At 42.7% G+C, this 17,169-nt stretch overlaps 2 protein-coding genes across 4 annotated transcripts in view; one reads left to right on the top strand and one right to left on the bottom strand.

Annotated features, from left to right (window-relative positions):
- LMNB1 (lamin B1) overlaps positions 1-17,169 on the bottom strand; it is a 117,528-nt gene that overhangs the window by 20,745 nt on the left and 79,614 nt on the right. The gene's annotated exons all lie outside the window — the stretch shown is intronic.
- MARCHF3 (membrane associated ring-CH-type finger 3) overlaps positions 1-17,169 on the top strand; it is a 176,517-nt gene that overhangs the window by 122,813 nt on the left and 36,535 nt on the right. For all 3 annotated transcript variants that reach the window (XM_083577160.1, XM_083577161.1, XM_083577162.1), the window contains one exon: positions 1,729-1,933. In XM_083577160.1, coding sequence (XP_083433286.1) covers positions 1,729-1,933 — 205 coding nt within the window. The remainder of the gene's footprint in view (positions 1-1,728; positions 1,934-17,169) is intronic.

Raw genomic sequence — 17,169 nt, 5'->3', positions numbered from 1 at the left:
TGATAGGCAAGCCCTAGGCTCAGTTGTTTAGACCACAGCGCCACCCGCGTCTCTTAAAAACAAACCATAGTCTTGTGGTTTGGTCAAAATAAAAAAAACTGTGGTTTTAACTAATGTGGTTTTGTATTAGAGTCATAGAATTGTAGAGTTGGAAGGGAGCCCAACGGTCATCTAAGCCACGGCAGGAATCTCTGCTAAAGCATCCATGACAGATGGCCATCCAACCTCGGCTTAAAAACCTCCAAGGAGGGAAAGTCCACAGCATCCCGAGGGAGACTGTTCCTCTGTCAAACCCCTCTTGCTGTCAGAAAGTTCTTCCTAATGTTTAGTCAGAATCTCCTTTCTTGCAACTAGAAGCCATGGGTTTGAGTTCTGCCTTCCGGAGCAGGAGAAAACAAGCTTGCTCCCTCCTCCATGTGACAGCCCTTGAGATATTTGAAGATGGCTATCATATCTCCTCTCAGTCTCCTCTTTTCCAGACTAAACATACCCAGCTCCTTCAACCTTTCCTGCTGCATTAAGGCACAAGAGAAAAGAAAAGGACATAATACCAGTTGTGCCAGCAACTAGTGTAAATAGAGTTCTCTTCCTCAGCCTGGACACTGAGGTCCAGCTCCGGGGGCCTTCTGGCGGTTCCCTCACTGTGAGAAGTAAAGCTACAGGGAACCAGGCAGAGGGCCTTCTTGGTAGTGGCACCCACCCTGTGGAATGCCCTCCCATCGGATGTCAATGAGATAAAACAACTATCTGACTTTTAGAAGACACCTGAAGGCAACCCTGTTTAGGGAAGTTTTTAATGTTTGATGTTTTATCATGTTTTTAATATTCTATTGGGAGCCGCTGGGGAGTAGCTGGGGAAACCCAGCCAGATGGGTGGGGTATAAATAATAAATTGTTGTTGTTGTTGTTGTTGTTGTTGTTGTTGTTGTTGTTGTTGTTGCTGCTGTTGCTGCTGTTGTTGTTGTTACCTGGCTGAATTGCAGTGTACATTGCAGCACAGAAACAAAACACTGAGAGAAACTATACTATGGAACCAAAGATGTTACACCTCTCTAGATAGTTTGTGGCTCAGAATTTGCTCTGCAGTTGGTTGTTCTCCATATCTGTGGGTGAGAAAAAATGTCACCCCAGGTCAGGTTAGCTAGTAGAGATGGAGGAGATACCATACTTTTCCATCTATTAGATACCCCCGTGTATAAGACCCCCCACACACACTATTTTGGGGGACTCAATTTTAAGAAGATGAGGTGAGATGGCCCAACGTTGTTGAGCCTCTCCCCCCACGCAGCTGCGGGCAGGAAACACTCCCTAGATCATTTCCTGTGGGCAGGTAGCGAGTGTTTCCCTCATGCAGCAGCATCGGGGGGAAGCTGCGTGCCACTAGCCAGCATCCCCAGATCGCTCCCTGCATGCAGCGGCATCTTCCCCCCATGCCACTATCCGTGTATTGGACGACCCCAGTTTTTTGACATGATTTTTGTGTCAAAAAACCTCATCCAATACACAGAAAAATAAGCTACACCTTCTTATGTGGGGTGGGATGTGACTGAGTCCTCTCAATGAGTGAAGCTACCTTGTATACTAATGTATGGTGTGGTTACTGTGGAAAGGCTTGTTATCGTGTGGTGATGAGTTGGCGTGGCAATGCGGTTGGGCCAGATAATTATCCCATTTCCTCCCCTCCGTGACTCCAATACTAACCCACGACCCCTCTTCCTTGTCTTCCAGCCCTTTCAATGACCGACCAATGTGTAGGATTTGCCACGAAGGCAGCAGTCAAGAAGACTTGCTCTCTCCCTGTGAATGTACGGGAACCCTGGGGACTATACATCGCAGCTGCCTGGAGCATTGGCTGTCATCTTCAAATACCACTTACTGTGAACTCTGCCACTTCAGGTTTGCAGTAGAGCGCAAACCAAGGCCGCTGGTCGAGGTCAGTAAACAGGGCATGTCCTCCCAAGCCTTGCTTTAATGATGTCTGTTTTTACACCAGGATCACAACAGATTTGCAGCTTCGATGAAGCAAAAGAAAAGCTATACATTTGGGGTGTTTTTAGAAGCGGGGGGCAGGGAATGAAGGGCACCAAGAGGGCAACCGTAATTAAAACCTTCATTTTTCCTCAAAGAACATGGGTGAGAACAATAGGACAAATGGTTTGGCCCCTTTGTACGACTCTGCATATTTTGGGGGAGAATATTTACAGCATATATTTTGTTCTTTGCTTTAACGGAGACCTCTTGGGGGGGGGGACATAGATCTACAGAACACTATTTAAAAAAAACACATTACTGCAGATTGTAAAATGTAGATCAAGGATTAATGTTTTTAAAAGTCACCCCATGGACGGATTTTTTGTATTGCCACTTTATAGATTTAACACTGGTTTGTTTATTGGCCAACATTAGTCACATCAACCAATTTTTCTTCTTCTGGTTACTTACGGTCTGAGACTTGCAGGTTGTGGATACAATTATTTTAAATAAATTGGACTGCACATAAAATTTCAATCTGCTCTCTGGGCTGCAGCCGCAGTCTCTTCTTTTCTTCTGAAATATGATATTATTACATATTTTTTTTTTTAATATTTTTATTTTTCCATATAAACACAATACAACAAACATAAACATACAAAAACAAAAACAAAACAAAAAACATGTATCATTTCATATCCTACTTTCATATCCTATCTTCCCCGACTTCCTCATGCCTCCCCTTTCTGTATTCCAAATTCTTATCGATTGTTCAGCAAATCTTCCCTTATTTTAATTTAAATTTAGACTATTCTTCCTTATTTTCCTTGTCTTAACCATTGCTAATAGTAACCATTTACTTTCCAGTCCAACATCATTCTAACTTTCATTAACTTTGTGATATTTCTTTAAATAGTCCTTGAATTTTTTCCATTCTTCTTGCGCTGCTTCTCTTCCCTGGTTTCGGATTCTGCTCGTCATTTCTGCCAAGCCCATATAGTCTATCACCTTCATCTGCCATTCTTCCAGTGTGGGTAGTTCTTGCGTCTTCCAGTACTTCGCAATGAGTATTCTAGCTGCTGTTGTAGCATACATAAAGAAAGTTATATCCGTCTTTAACACCCCTTGGCCGACAATACCCAAGAGAAAGGCCTCTGGTTTCTTGGGGAAAGTATATTTAAATACCTTTTTAAGTTCATTATAGATCATTTCCCAGAATGCCTTAATCTTCGGGCAGGTCCACCAAAGATGAAAAAATGTACCTTCAGTTTCTTTACATTTCCAACATTTATTGTCAGGCACATGGTAAATCTTTGCAAGCTTGACTGGGGTTATGTACCACCTATATATCATTTTCATAATGTTTTCTCTTAAGGCATTACATGCCGTAAATTTTATCCCGGTGGTCCACAACTTTTCCCAATCAGCAAACAAAATATTATGACCAATGTCCTGAGCCCATTTAATCATGACCGATTTAACCGTTTCATCTTGTGTATTCCATTTCAGCAGCAAATTGTACATTTTGGACAAATTCTTAGTACTGGGTTCTAACAGTTCTGTCTCCAATTTTGATTTTTCCACCTGGAAGCCAATTTTACTGTCCAGTTTAAATGCTTCATTTATTTGATGGTAGTGGAACCAGTCTCTCACCTTCCCTTTTAATTTCTCAAAACTCTGCAATCTCAATTTGTCCCCTTCCTTTTCCAAAATTTCCCAGTATCTTGGCCACTTGGACTCCATATTTAACTTTTTAACTGCCTTAGCTTCCATTGGCGACAGCCACCTTGGAGTTTTATTTTCCAGCAAGTCTTTATATCTGTCCCAGACATTTAGTAGTGCTTTTCTGACAATATGATTTTTAAAACTTTTATGTGCTTTAACCTTGTCATACCACAAATATGCATGCCACCCAAAAATGTTATTAAAACCTTCCAAATCCAAAATGTCTGTGTTTTCAAGAAGTAGCCATTCTTTCAGCCAGCAGAAAGCTGCCGCTTCGTAGTAAAGTTTAAAGTCTGGCAGGGCAAACCCCCCTCTTTCCTTTGAATCCGTTAGTATCTTAAATTTAATTCTGGGCTTTTTGCCCTGCCAGACAAACTTAGATATGTCTTTTTGCCACCTCTTGAAACAATCCATTTTATCAATTATTTGCAATGCTTGGAACAAAAACAACATTCTTGGCAATACATTCATCTTTATAGCTGCAATACGGCCTAACAAGGAAAGCTTCAAGTTGGACCAAATCTCCAAATCTTTTTTCACTTCTCTCCAAGTTTTTTCATAATTATCTTTAAACAAATTCACATTTTTAGCTGTCATATTTATACCCAAATATTTCACTTTTTTAACCACAGTCAACCCTGTCTCATTCTGGAACCTTTCCTTTTCTATCTGTGTCAAATTTTTCTCCAAAACCTTTGTCTTAGACTTATTCAATTTAAATCCTGCCATTTGACCAAACTCTTGAATTATTTCCAAAACTCTTTTCGTGCTAGCTTCTGGCTCTTGCAATGTAAGTACTAAGTCATCTGCAAATGCTCTCAATTTATATTGTTTAGCTCCGACCTGAATCCCTTTAACTAACTGGTCCCTCCTAATCATATTAAGCAAAACCTCCAGGACCGATATAAAAAGTAATGGGGAGATAGGGCACCCCTGGCGTGTCCCTTTTTCAATCTTGAACTCTTCTGTAACCACATTATTTACAATTAGTTTGGCTTTCTGTTCAGAGTATATTGCACCTATACCATTTTCAAACCCTTGGCCTACCCCCATCCCCCGGAGGTTCTTCAACATAAAACTCCAAGAAATGTTGTCAAAGGCTTTCTCGGCATCCACAAATATCAAAACAGCTTTAGTGTTTATATTCACTTCCAGTTTTTCCAAAATGTCAATTATATTCCTTACATTGTTCGACAAATGCCTTTTTGGGAGAAAGCCCGCTTGGTCCCCGTGAATCTCCTCCATCAAAACTCTCTTCAGTCTTTTTGCCAAAATATCAGCAAAGATTTTGTAATCCACATTCAATAACGAGATGGGTCGGTAGTTTTTAAGTTGGGTCTTTTCAGTCTCTGACTTTGGTATAAGTGTAATGTAGGCCTCTCTCCACGTATCGGGTGCCCTTTTCCCCTCCATAATCTCATTGCAGACTTCCTTCAAAGGTTGTCTCAACCCTTCCTTCAAAACTTTGTAGTATTTGGAAGTCAGTCCATCCGGTCCAGGGGATTTGCCCAGCGTCATGCCTTGAATGGCATCTTCTATTTCTTGTGCTGATATCTCCTGGTTCAATATTATCTTACTTTCATGCGAAACCTTTTTCAGCCCATTTTCCTCGAGGAACTGTTGTATGTCCATTTCTTTTTGCGGCCCTTGTGTGTAAAGTTGTCTAAAGTAGTTCTGAAAACAATTCCTAATTTCCGCTGGGTTGCTTATGTTTTTTCCTTCCACTTCTATATTTGTTACCGTGTTGAGTTTTTGTCTCTTCTTTATTTGCCAAGCCAGTAACTTGCCACATTTATCAGCAGATTCAAAAGTCTTTTGTCTCATTTGTTTAATTTTCCACTCTAATTCTTGATTCATCAGTTCCATATATTGTGTTTGATGAAATTTGATTTCTCTTAGAATCTCTTGGGATTTTGGCTTCGATCTTAATTGTTTTTCCCCTTCTTTTATCTTTTCCAAAATTCTCTCCTTTTTCTCATTTTGCTTTCTCTTCTTTAAAGTATTTTGCTGAATCAAAAACCCTCTCATCACGGCTTTGCTTGCGTCCCATACTATTCTTTTTTCTACTTCAGACCTTAAGTTGATTTCAAAATAGTCTTTCAAGGTTTTTTGGGCCTTCTTGCAGATCTCCTCGTCTCTAAATAAGGTGTCATTCATTCTCCATCTGAAGGAACCAGTTGTTGTTTGCCTCATCACCATCTTTACAGCATTATGGTCGGAGAAAGTTTTTGGGCAGATTTCTACTTTTTTTATATTCGGAGCCATACTGCTAGTCACCCAGATTTGGTCAATCCTTGTCCATGTCATTTTGGCTTCAGAAAAGAAGGTTCCCTCTCTTTCTAATGGGTGTTTTGTTCTCCAAATATCAATCAAGTCCATATTGTCAGTCATTTCAAAAAAAGTCTTTGGTAGTCTTCCATCTTTTGTTATTACCTGTCTTTGTGCCTTGTCCATATTTGTTGAAACCACTCCATTCATATCTCCCATCAAAATTAAGTTGTAATCCATATGGTCCATCAAAATTTCATGCAACTTCTTAAAAAATTCAGCTTTCCCTTCGTTTGGTGCATAGATTCCCACTATCAAATACTTCTCTCCTTGAGATTGAATTTCAATTGCCAAATATCTTCCTTGATCATCTTTAAAGATTTGTTTCGGTTGCAATTTTTCTTTTGCATAGATCACCACTCCTCTCTTTTTTACTCTGTCTGAAGATATAAATTCCTGTCCCAGTCTTTTATTTATTAATAATTTTCTGTGTGCTCTTGTCACGTGGGTCTCTTGTAGGCAAATCAAGTCCAGTTGGTCTTTCTTTAAGGCATGAAATATACTTTTTCTCTTCCTGGGAATATTTAAGCCATTACAATTCCAGGTTAGAAGTTGCAGAGCCATGATGGGATTATTTACTCCTTCCTCCTACAGCTCCCTGTTTTTGTTCCTCGTCTGTCGGTGGTACCGTGTTCGTGTCCAGTGATGGATGCCCTTGTCCTGGAAATGTCTCTTTCTGTAGGTCTTCTTCGTGTTCTCCCAAGAACTTGTCTTTATCACTTACAGTCTTTATTCTTCTCTTCTTTCCCTTATATTTAAAAGACAAGCCTTGGGGAAATTCCCACCTGAATGGTATGTAGTTCTTCTTCAGCAGTGTCACCAGGTCCTTATAATGTCCTCTTGCGTCCAAGATACTCTTAGGGATGTCTTTAAAGATCTCAATAAAAAAGTCTTCAATTCGAAGGGCTGTTTGGTAGTGCAGGTTCAATATTTTATCTCGCTCCTCCTTTGATCTTAAGGTAATAAGACAATCTCTGGGTCGATTTCTCTTCTGTCTTATTCCCAATCTAAATGCACTTTCTATCTTAAAATCTTCTTTCTTCAGCTCCTGCTTCCAAAAATCAGAAAATTCTTTTGTCAAATCATCCACCAAGTTCTCTCCTTCCTTTTCCGGCACAAGTCTGATCCTCAGGTTCCTCTCCTTGCGTTGCATATCCTGCATAGAGAGTGCCAGTTCATATTCATCCAATTTCTTGTAAACTGGTGGAAATTTTTCCTCCGCAGCAGTTGCAATTTCCTTAGCTTCCTCGGCTATCTTTCGTGTTATAGATGAATCTTCCAATAGTTTCCCAATTGCTTCTGCATTTGAGTTCACTTTATTCCCTAGGTCAGTTATACTTTTAGTATTTAGGTCAATTTTCCCAGAGGTTTCTTCAATTTTTTTATTTGTTTCAGCAACTTGTACTTTAGTTTCAGCAACTTGCAATTTAGTCTCCGCACCTTGCTTTTTTAGTTCCTCCAAAGAGTCATTTATCTTCTCCAATACCTTAGCAAATGATTCTTCTGTAGACATTGCTTTCACTTTTGGCTTTGCAGCCACTATAGTTCCAGAGGCTCCTGTTACAGAAGCCCTTCTTTGCATGTAAGTGTCAATTTTGTATTGTCTGCCAGATCTCAAGGTTGTTTCTTGTAACTCCCCTTTCTCTTTACCATCTGCCATAACAAAGTCTTTTAGTCAAGGTCATTCCCAGACTTTGAAACTCACAAACAAAGTTCTCAAATTTTAAACTCCACTTGTTGCTGAAACAATTTGTAGGTCCTCTAGGGGGCGTAGAGTCAGTTCTATGCTTCTCAAAGTAATCCCACACTCTTCAAAAAAGAAGGAATAAAGGTTTCCTAGTCCCTTTCAATTTTTCTTTCCTTTTTCAAGGGGATCCCAGTCAATAGTGTCCTGTAAGTAACTTTGTAATACCACAGAAACAGTGTTTCAAATTGGAAGTAACCAAAGTCAATTTGAGATATTTTTTAGCTTCTTATAGCAACAGTCCTTAGCCGGTTCCTTTTCTCCGGCAGTCCGATCCCAGGTTAAAGAGCAGCGATACTTAATCCAATTCTTTTAAATTGGCAGGGAAACACTTTTAAAATCTTCTTCCCCCCCCTCCTGCCTTCGGGGGGGGGGGGAGTTCTTTGCTTTGGTGGTGGATTTCTTAAATCCCGCAAGTTTCCTCTCAAGCAGTTACAGCTAGAATGCCTTTCGCTTTGATCTTGCTACAGAACGGAAAGCAGACTTCCTTTTTAGTGCTTATCCGTCTCGGTACCCAATTTCTTAATTTTAGAGTCCAATTTCTACTTTAGCAGTCAATCCTACTCACGGATAGTTGTTCTTTTAATCCAATTTCCCGGGAAGAAGTCAGCGCTCTCCGCTAATGGCGACGCGGCTTCGCTTCGCAGGCTGGGTGAAGACGACTCTCAGCACCGCTCCAAGACCCCTCCGCTGCTCCGCAGCCTTTAAAAAGGCTATTTCGCAGCGTCGGGGGGGGGGCGCAAAGGTGCCCGCCGAGTCTCCAGTTCACAGGCAACGCGCCTGTGATTTTTAGGGGTCCCCGCTTCGCCGTAGCTGACAGGACCCGAACCCACGAAGCAGATCTCTCCCGGAGCTCCGGTTGAGATCCGCCATTAAGCGCCGGCGCTAACCGGAAGTCCTGAAATATGATATTATTACAGGTCACTTCTTTCCTTTAGGAATTTGAAAACGGAGCCGTGATGATGAGAATTCAGAGTCAGCTATGCAATGAATTATAGAAAGTTGGTTGAGAAAATGACAACATAAAAATAACTTCTATCAATCACAGTGGGGGCAGCATAATTCTGATCACACAAAGCTGCATGGGTGCTTGTCTACAACAGTGGAGCCTTCCTTCATAGGGAGCTGTTTGGCCCATCTAGCTCTGGCGGTTCCCTCACTTGCAAGAAGTAAGGGTACAGGGAACCAGGGCCTTCTCAGTAGTGGCGCCTGCCCTGTGGAATGCCCTCCCATCAGATGTCAAGGAAATAAACAACTATCTGACTTTTAGAAGACATCTGAAGGCAGCCTTGTTTAGGGAAGTTTTCAATGTTTGATTTTTTTATCGTGTTTTTAATATTCTGTTGGGAGCTGCCCAGAGTGGCTGGGGAAACCCAACCAGATGGGTGGGGTATGAACAATTATTATTATTATTATTATTATTATTATTATTATTATTATTATTATCTTGTCTGCACTGATAGGCAGGTGTCTTTCTCCGCCCTTCCTGTGGATGACAGGGGTTTAAGTTGGGATCTTCTACGTGCAAAACTCTGCCATTAACCTACTACCCTTTCCATTTGAAATGTAAATGCCGACCGCAACAAATTGGTAATACAACAAAAGAATTCCCTACGCATGTGCAGCACAGCTTAGCAGCCCCTGACAGACCAGAATGTGCTTCCCTTCGGATTTTGTAATGCAAGGGTATATGGCAGTTGAAGGAGAGTATTCTTTCGGTCAGGGAGCAGGAAATCAAGCTGCCTTCTTCTGTTCAGTCTCCAACTGATGGCTTGAGCCACACTGTCATCTTTTTGTCACCATATTCTTCCTGGCAAGGAGGAGGCCTAGTAATCCGGTAGCCCTTTAACCTCTTGCCAAAGGGTCCTTCCATTCAAGGACTGCAGTCTGAAGGTCACTGGCAATTTGATCCAAGTCTTCTTTCTGGCAGTTACGAGTTTCATGGTTAGTTCGATTTGACAAAGTCTTGTGGTACCCTAAAGTCATTGTGGCGTGAGCTTTAGATTTCAGTTAAGCAGCTAAGTTTGGATAACAAGACAGTGGCATCTTGAACAGGCGTCTTATACAGCAGAAGCCCCAAATCAACATTTTTGATTATCAGTAAATGCAACTTTTGCGGGGGGGGGGCAGGGGGGGACTGTAAGTCTACTAAGATAAAGAAATGGTCACAAGATAGCATTGAGTAAATAAATAGATTTTAGGGTCCAATTTATTGCAATTTCACCTTTGGGATTGAAAATGTTCTTTGCACAAATGGAATGTGACATTTCTTGAGAATTAATAGTGACTGGGGAAGTTGAAATTGAACATTAACCCTTCCAGAGCTGGAGAAGCTTTGCTTTTTAACATCCTATGGAGAAATGAACATTCCCTCTGACCAAAGGAAAAAAGCAGACGAAATCAAGAAGCAACAAATATGTTTGTGTTCGTTTGCTCAATGGAGGGAAAAACAAAGGAACAGTAGTAACCAAATTCAGGAAAACAAAATTCACAATACTAGTAACTATTTTATGGTTGCGGAATTTTCAGTTATCCTTCCCAGTAAACATTTGACTGGTATTGCAAGGCTTGCAGTAACAAAGTTCTAATTCATGGGTAGGCAAACTAAGACCTGGGGGCCGGATCTGGCCCAATCACCTTCTAAATGCGGCCCGCATACAGTCTGGGAATCAGTATGTTTTTACATTAGTAGAATGTGTGCTTTTATTTAAAATGCATCTCTGGGTTATTTGTGGGACCTGTCTGGTGTTTTTACATGCATAGAATGTTTGCTTTTATTTAAAATGCATCTCTGGGTTATTTGTGGGGCATAGGAATTTGTTCATTTTATTTTTTTTTCAAAATATAGTCCGCTCACCCCCCAAGGTCTGAGGGACAGTGGATCGGCTCCCTGCTGAAAAAGTTTGCTGACCCCTGTATTCTGCTCTGGTCAGACCTCACCTGGAGTACTGTGTCCAGTTCTGGGCACCACAGTTCAAGAAGGACACTGACAAACTGGAACGTGTCCAGAGGAGGGCAACCGAAATGGTCAAAGGCCTGGAAACGATGCCTTATGAGGAACGGCTAAGGGAGCTGGGCATGTTTAGCCTGGAGAAGAGGAGGTTAAGGGGTGATATGATAGCCATGTTCAAATATATAAAAGGATGTCACATAGAGGAGGGAGAAAGGTTGTTTTCTGCTGCTCCAGAGAAGCGGACATGGAGCAATGGATCCAAACTACAAGAAAGAAGATTCCACCTAAACATTAGGAAGAACTTCCTGACAGTAAGAGCTGTTCGACAGTGGAATTTGCTGCCAAGGAGTGTGGTGGAGTCTCCTTCTTTGGAGGTCTTTAAGCAGAGGCTTGACAACCATATGTCAGGAGTGCTCTGATGGTGTTTCCTGCTTGGCAGGGGGTTGGACTCGATGGCCCTTGTGGTCTCTTCCAACTCTATGATTCTATGATTCTATGATTCCTGTTCTAATTTAAATAAAAAATATGTTCTAGATGTAAGAGATTGTTACTTTGTAGAAAGCCAGTGAACTAAGGCTTCATTAGATACTGGAAGTATATAAAATATCAAAGTACAGTTAACAGGAACATATGCAAACAGTAAAGCCGCTGAACTGATATACAGTATGAGATTTCCTCCCCAAATGGGCATTTTTTCCTATTATCCCCTGAAGAAGTTGGTAGAGCATGAGACTCTTAATCTCAGGGTTGCGGGTTCAATCCAAACCTTCCTGCAATGCTAGGGTTGCACTAGATGAGCCTCGTGGTTCCGTCCAACTCTACAATCTATGATTCCACGACTTAAGAGCTGGCATATTGGTGAAGTAGTTATATTTATTGAAATATAATGTAAGATCTGCAAATCAAGAGCCAATTCATAAGTGAGGGCAGGTGATTTTATTCATTATAAATATAGGGGAGCTCCCTTCCGTCCCTCCACCCACTTCGCTGCACAGCTCTCCCTCTTTCTGTGCTGGCTTCAGCGATAGCTGCGCAGCTTGCATTCGCTCCATAAGACACACACACACATTTCCCCATACTTTTAAGGAGGAAAAAAGTGCGTCTTATGGAGCGAAAAATACGGTACTTGGTAAGAACTGTTTTTTGGTTTATCTCCTTCTTGGCTGCCACCGTGGGAGGGATCAGATTCCCTGACGCCTGACATTGCCCTACTAAATGACCCTTGGTGGATGTGGGGGCTGAGCATGCATGCTGCAACCTGGCAGCAAAGTGTTGATCCTAGACCAGCCTATGGACACTCCAGACCAGGGGTCAGCAAAGTTTTTGTGGCTTGGGACGGTTCATGGTCCTGCAGATGCCGCGGTGGGATGGAGTGTTTGTGCGCGCAAACGCTATTTCCGGTGCTCCTTCTGGCACGGAGGGGGTGTGCGCAGCTTCCCATTGGCTGCAGCAGCTTCCTGCAGCCAATGGGAAGCCGGTCAGCGTTGCGGAAGGCGGTCCCCGCTCTGCTCTGCGCTGGTTTAGACCCTCAAGCCTGTAGCTTCACTGCTTTTACCAATATTCCTTCCAAAGTAAACTCCCCTCCTCTCACTAGTGTAAAAATTAAGGACTCAGCATGGCTGCCCAAAAGTATCCCGCCATCATTCTTCATGGATGGTAGCCCTGCACTGCTGAGTTCTATTATAGTTTATATGACTGATGAAATTAGAGAGTAGACACGTTTCTGTTGGGTACAGCTTTCAATGAGCTGTTGGACAAGACGACTTCTGTGACATGCTTAATCCTCCAGTCTCTCGTAGCTTTTTTTGTTTTGCTTTGTGGAGAACATGGATTTGTGCCAGAATCAGCCTTGACTTTACATTAGCCTTATGCCTCATTCATTGCGCAAAGCAGGTGGGCTTGAAGGCTTCAGTTTACAGCAGGGGTCAGCAGGGGGCCGGTCCACTGTCCCTCAGACCTTGTGGGGGCCCAGACTATATTTTTTGGGGGGGGGATGAACAAATTCCTATGCCCCACAAATAACCCAGAGATGCATTTTAAATAAAAGGACACATTCTACTCATGTAAAAACACACTGATTCCTGGACTGTCCGTGGGCCAGATTTAGAAGGCGATTGGGCCGGATCCGGCCCCCGGGGCCTTAGTTTGCCTACCCATGGTTCACAGTTTCCTTTCCATTTTTATCTTACCACAACGTACTTGTGCTCCATTTTTTCAGAGTAAACCTAGAGCATAGCTTTTTAAACATAGGCCAGTCACTTATTATTTCACAGTGTAGCCTAAGATCTTTTTCCGTGTGGAACAATACTCCTAGAGCGGAGTTTACGAGGTCAGCTGCATACTTTATAATTGTGAGGAAATGGAACCAGGAAAATGAAAATTCAGATGCCAGGCTTTGCATGATGTTTTGATCTTCCTTTTGATAAGAGGCATCTTTTTCTTTTCTTTTTTGGCCCTAGTGGGAGAGATTAGATTTTTCTCATTTCTTTTTCCTGTTAAAAGACCACAGTGCTATAGATAAGAATTGTATGAGCAATATAAAAGAGGCTTGTTTCCTGCAGGCTGCAGAAGTTTTAACCAAATAGCAGAGATTCTGTTCTCACAAGATCAGGCATAAAAATGTAACGGACGTGATATAGTGAATAGGCATTCTGAAGGCGGACCAATTTATATTTTACTGCAACAATGAAAACAAAACAAAAAACCACATTTGCAATGTGCATCGCTGGCAGTGCATGCCTTATCTACTGCTGCAAAACTCGGTCTTCCAAAGGAAGTTGCAGTTCACTAGCCAAAATATAGCACAGCACTCCCCACTTTTTAATAATATTTTATTCTGATGTATCAGACCCATGTAGAATTTTAACTCTCTTCTTTCCCCCCAGCTGGACCCAAGAAAGCACTGATTTGCTTCAGAAGCAACCACTAAACTATGGTCTAGCATCATGTGCATGAGACTGAGATGAGCCTCAGAAGCACACATTCTCTCTCCTTCTTGCTGGACTTTTATGCATGGCAACTGCCTGCTTCCATTCCTGGTTTGAGGCATATCATGGTTTGCCTTTCCTCCCAACCAGCGAAGTGTGGTTTGTGCTACTGTCAGGGACTGGATAGGAGGAGGAATGGTGCAGACTGCCTCCGCCTCCTCAACCTTCCAGAGAAGAGGAAGACAGTATAGATTTACAACAGTGGTTTGCGGGAGGTTAATGCTCAGAGGTAGATGAGGGGCGAAGTTGGGAAATAATGGGAGAGAAGGAGGAGGCAGAGCCAGAGGGGCAGCTGGCTAACACGTTATTACTAGAAAGCATTCCGGATCCCTCTTCTCCCAGAACCTGGCAAGCACTGAAAGTAGGAGAGCAAACGGCCTTAAGTGGCCACAGTAAGGTGTGTGATGCTGTTGACCAGGCATAGGCAAACTCGGCCCTCCAGATGTTTTGGGACTACAACTCCCATCATCCCTGACCACTGGCCCTGTTAGCTAGGGGTGGTGGGAGTTGTAGTCCCAAAACATCTGGAGGGCCGAGTTTGCCTATGCCTGCTGTTGGCGATTGAGGAGAGAAGGGGGTGGAGATTACTCGGAGCAACGCCATTACTCCAAGAGGCTGCATTTCTAAGCCTCTCTCTGTGAATATTGAATAAAAGACATTGGTAAGAGCCTTTCTTGTCTATCTATTCCTGGCAGCCTACCATGGAGGGCATAGGATTCCCTGACGCCTGACAGCTACCTTGCAAAACAGGCTCAAACCTTCATTTGCTCTTCATTTGCTCACTCTATGTGGGGCTGCCCTTGAGACTGACCCAGGTGCAGAATGCTGCAGCGAGACTCCTTACGGGGTCTTCGCTGCGAGATCACATTCACCCGGTGCTATACCAGCTGCACTGGCTCCCGGTGGAGTACAGGATCAGGTTTAAGGTGCTGGTTTTAACCTTTAAAGCCCTATACGGCCTAGGACCCTCCTATGGGACCGCCTCTCCTGGTATGCCCCACAGAGAAACTTATAGTCTTCAAATAAAAACATCTTGAAGGTCCCAGGCCGTAGAGAAGTTAGGCTGACCTCAACTAGAGCCAGGGCTTTTTCGGCTGTGGCTCCGACCTGGTGGAACACTCTGTCACAAGACACTAGGGCCCTGCGGGACTTGACATCTTTCCGCAGGGCCTGCAAGACAGAGCTGTTCCGCCAGGCCTTTGGCCAGGGCACAGCCTGACTCCCTCCTTCGGCAATCTTCGCGGAGCTCTGGCCCAATGGTGGCCAGTGGCTTGAATTTAATTAATTTTATAATGAATGATTTTAGAGTGTTGTTTGTGCTGTACTTTTGTACTGTTTTATTGTTGTTAGCCGCCCTGAGCCTGGCTTCGGCTGGGGAGGGCGGGATATAAATAAAATTTATTATTATTATTATTATTATTATTATTATTATTATTATTATTTGATGTTACATTTGGCCACACTAGTAATAAAAGTGAGTTCCTGTCCTTCCTTATGTGGAATTCCTGCACCAGGCCTCAGTTTCCATTCCTGGCATCTCCAAGGAGAAAAGACACCCACCTGAAATTCTGCTGCCAGTCACCGTACTGAGCTGGATGAAGCAATGCCAGCTTTTAAACTTTCAAACACACTAATAGATAAGAGTTACCCTATATTTTCTGCACAAGAAGATCACAGTGTCATTAAGCTGATGGTGTTAGTCCAGGGATGGGAATCTGTAGTGGGACCCCCGGCTATAGGGCAGTATATAAATAATAATAATAATAATAATAATAATAATAATAATAATAATAATAGTTGTCAGGGATTATGGGAGTTGAAGGTCCACAGGTTCTCATCCCTCTTAGACCAAGGACAGATTTGTAAGTTGGTTTATTTAGGTGGCAGTTCTTTCCGTGCCCAGAATTCCACATCAGATTTTGTATTTTTGTCTTTAATTCAAACTGCCCTTTCATGTTACATTTAGCTAAGTTTGCATATGTGGAATGGCTCCTGTATTTTCAAAAATATACAGTAACTGCCGATCCATTCATGAATGAAGGAGTGAATAGGTGTTGCAGGCAAATTTGCTTTGTCTTAATTATATGTGGGGAAACTAGTGATTTCCCTGACTTGGAGGAGCTCCATCATGACAAAATTTGATCATTCATTGATCTGATAAATGCCATTTCTTCTTTTTCTCTTCTGTTATCTTAGAACTGCTTAAACATAATATGAAGGAGTAAAACACACTGCATGCAGACGTGACAGAAACGTGTGTTATCATAGAGTCCTATATGAAATGGACAGTCCATTTCTGCATTGCTGCTTCTTGTGGAAAGCGCAGTAGAACTTCTAGAAGATTAAATTCAGTGACATGGATCACAAGACTAGAAAAGGTTTATTTTTGAGTATACCCACAGACTTTAGTACATAGTAAAGAGTGAATGGTTTCTGGATTATACTCTGGGTGTCAGTAATATAAGGAATTTGGGCATGAATTTCCAGGTCGATATTTTTATTTCCAGTGCTCAGGTACACATAAATTTAAAAATAGAGTCATGGGTTACTTTATAAGTTACTACTGTGTTCTTGTAACAAAGAATCGTGTTATCTCTTACCAGATCATAAAGGACTATATACAGGCAGCCCCCCATTTTTGCGAGGGCAGGGGTGACAACTTGTGCCCCCCACCCACATTGGAGGGGGAAGCATCGTGTGACGCACCATGTGATGTCATGTGACATGTCCCACCCAGTGGGACATGCCACAGGGCATGCTCTGGGGGACAGTACACACAGAGAGCCCGTGTGGTGTAGTGGTTAAGAGCGGTAGATTCGTAATCTGGGGAACCGGGTTCGAGTCTCCGCTCCTCCACATGCACCTGCTGGGTGACCTTGGGCTAATCACACTACTCTGAAGTCTCTCAGCCTCACTCACCTCACAGAGAGTTTGTTGTGGGGGAGGAAAGGAAAGGAGAATGTTAGCCGCTTTGAGACTCCTTCGGGTAGTGATAAAGCGGGATATCAAATCCAAACTACTACTACTCCTCCTCCTCTTCTTCTTCTTCTTCTTCTTCTTCTTCTTCTTCTTCTTCTTCCCCCTCACTTGTTCCCTCCCGGGTGAGGAGTGAGGCACCCAGAGGGCGGTGGTGGGGGATGTCGGCCCCCTGAATATTGGGGGGCTGGGCCCCCTGATTCAAAATATTGAGGGGGTGGAGCCCTCAGTGCCCCCTATACCCGGCGTCAGTGTGCGAGGGTTATGTTCTGAGCCACCGCACCCATCAGTAAAACCATGTATAATGGAAACCCGTTGAAAAAGCCTGTGAACGCCTTGCCCCCGTTCTGCCCTTTTAGTGGCATTTCAGTGACATCTTTATGACATTTCTGGGTTGGCGTGTTACACGTCAGCACAGTTGCGCACATATTGAACATGTACTTTAAAAGAAAATGCAGGGAATGCTATAATCTAGTAAAATAAAA

The sequence above is a fragment of the Podarcis filfolensis genome (assembly GCF_964270895.1).
Source record: "Podarcis filfolensis genome assembly, chromosome: 11".
NCBI lineage: Eukaryota > Metazoa > Chordata > Lepidosauria > Squamata > Lacertidae > Podarcis > Podarcis filfolensis.
Note: the sequence above shows the minus strand (reverse complement) of the source record. Positions and strands in the feature narration are given on the sequence as shown.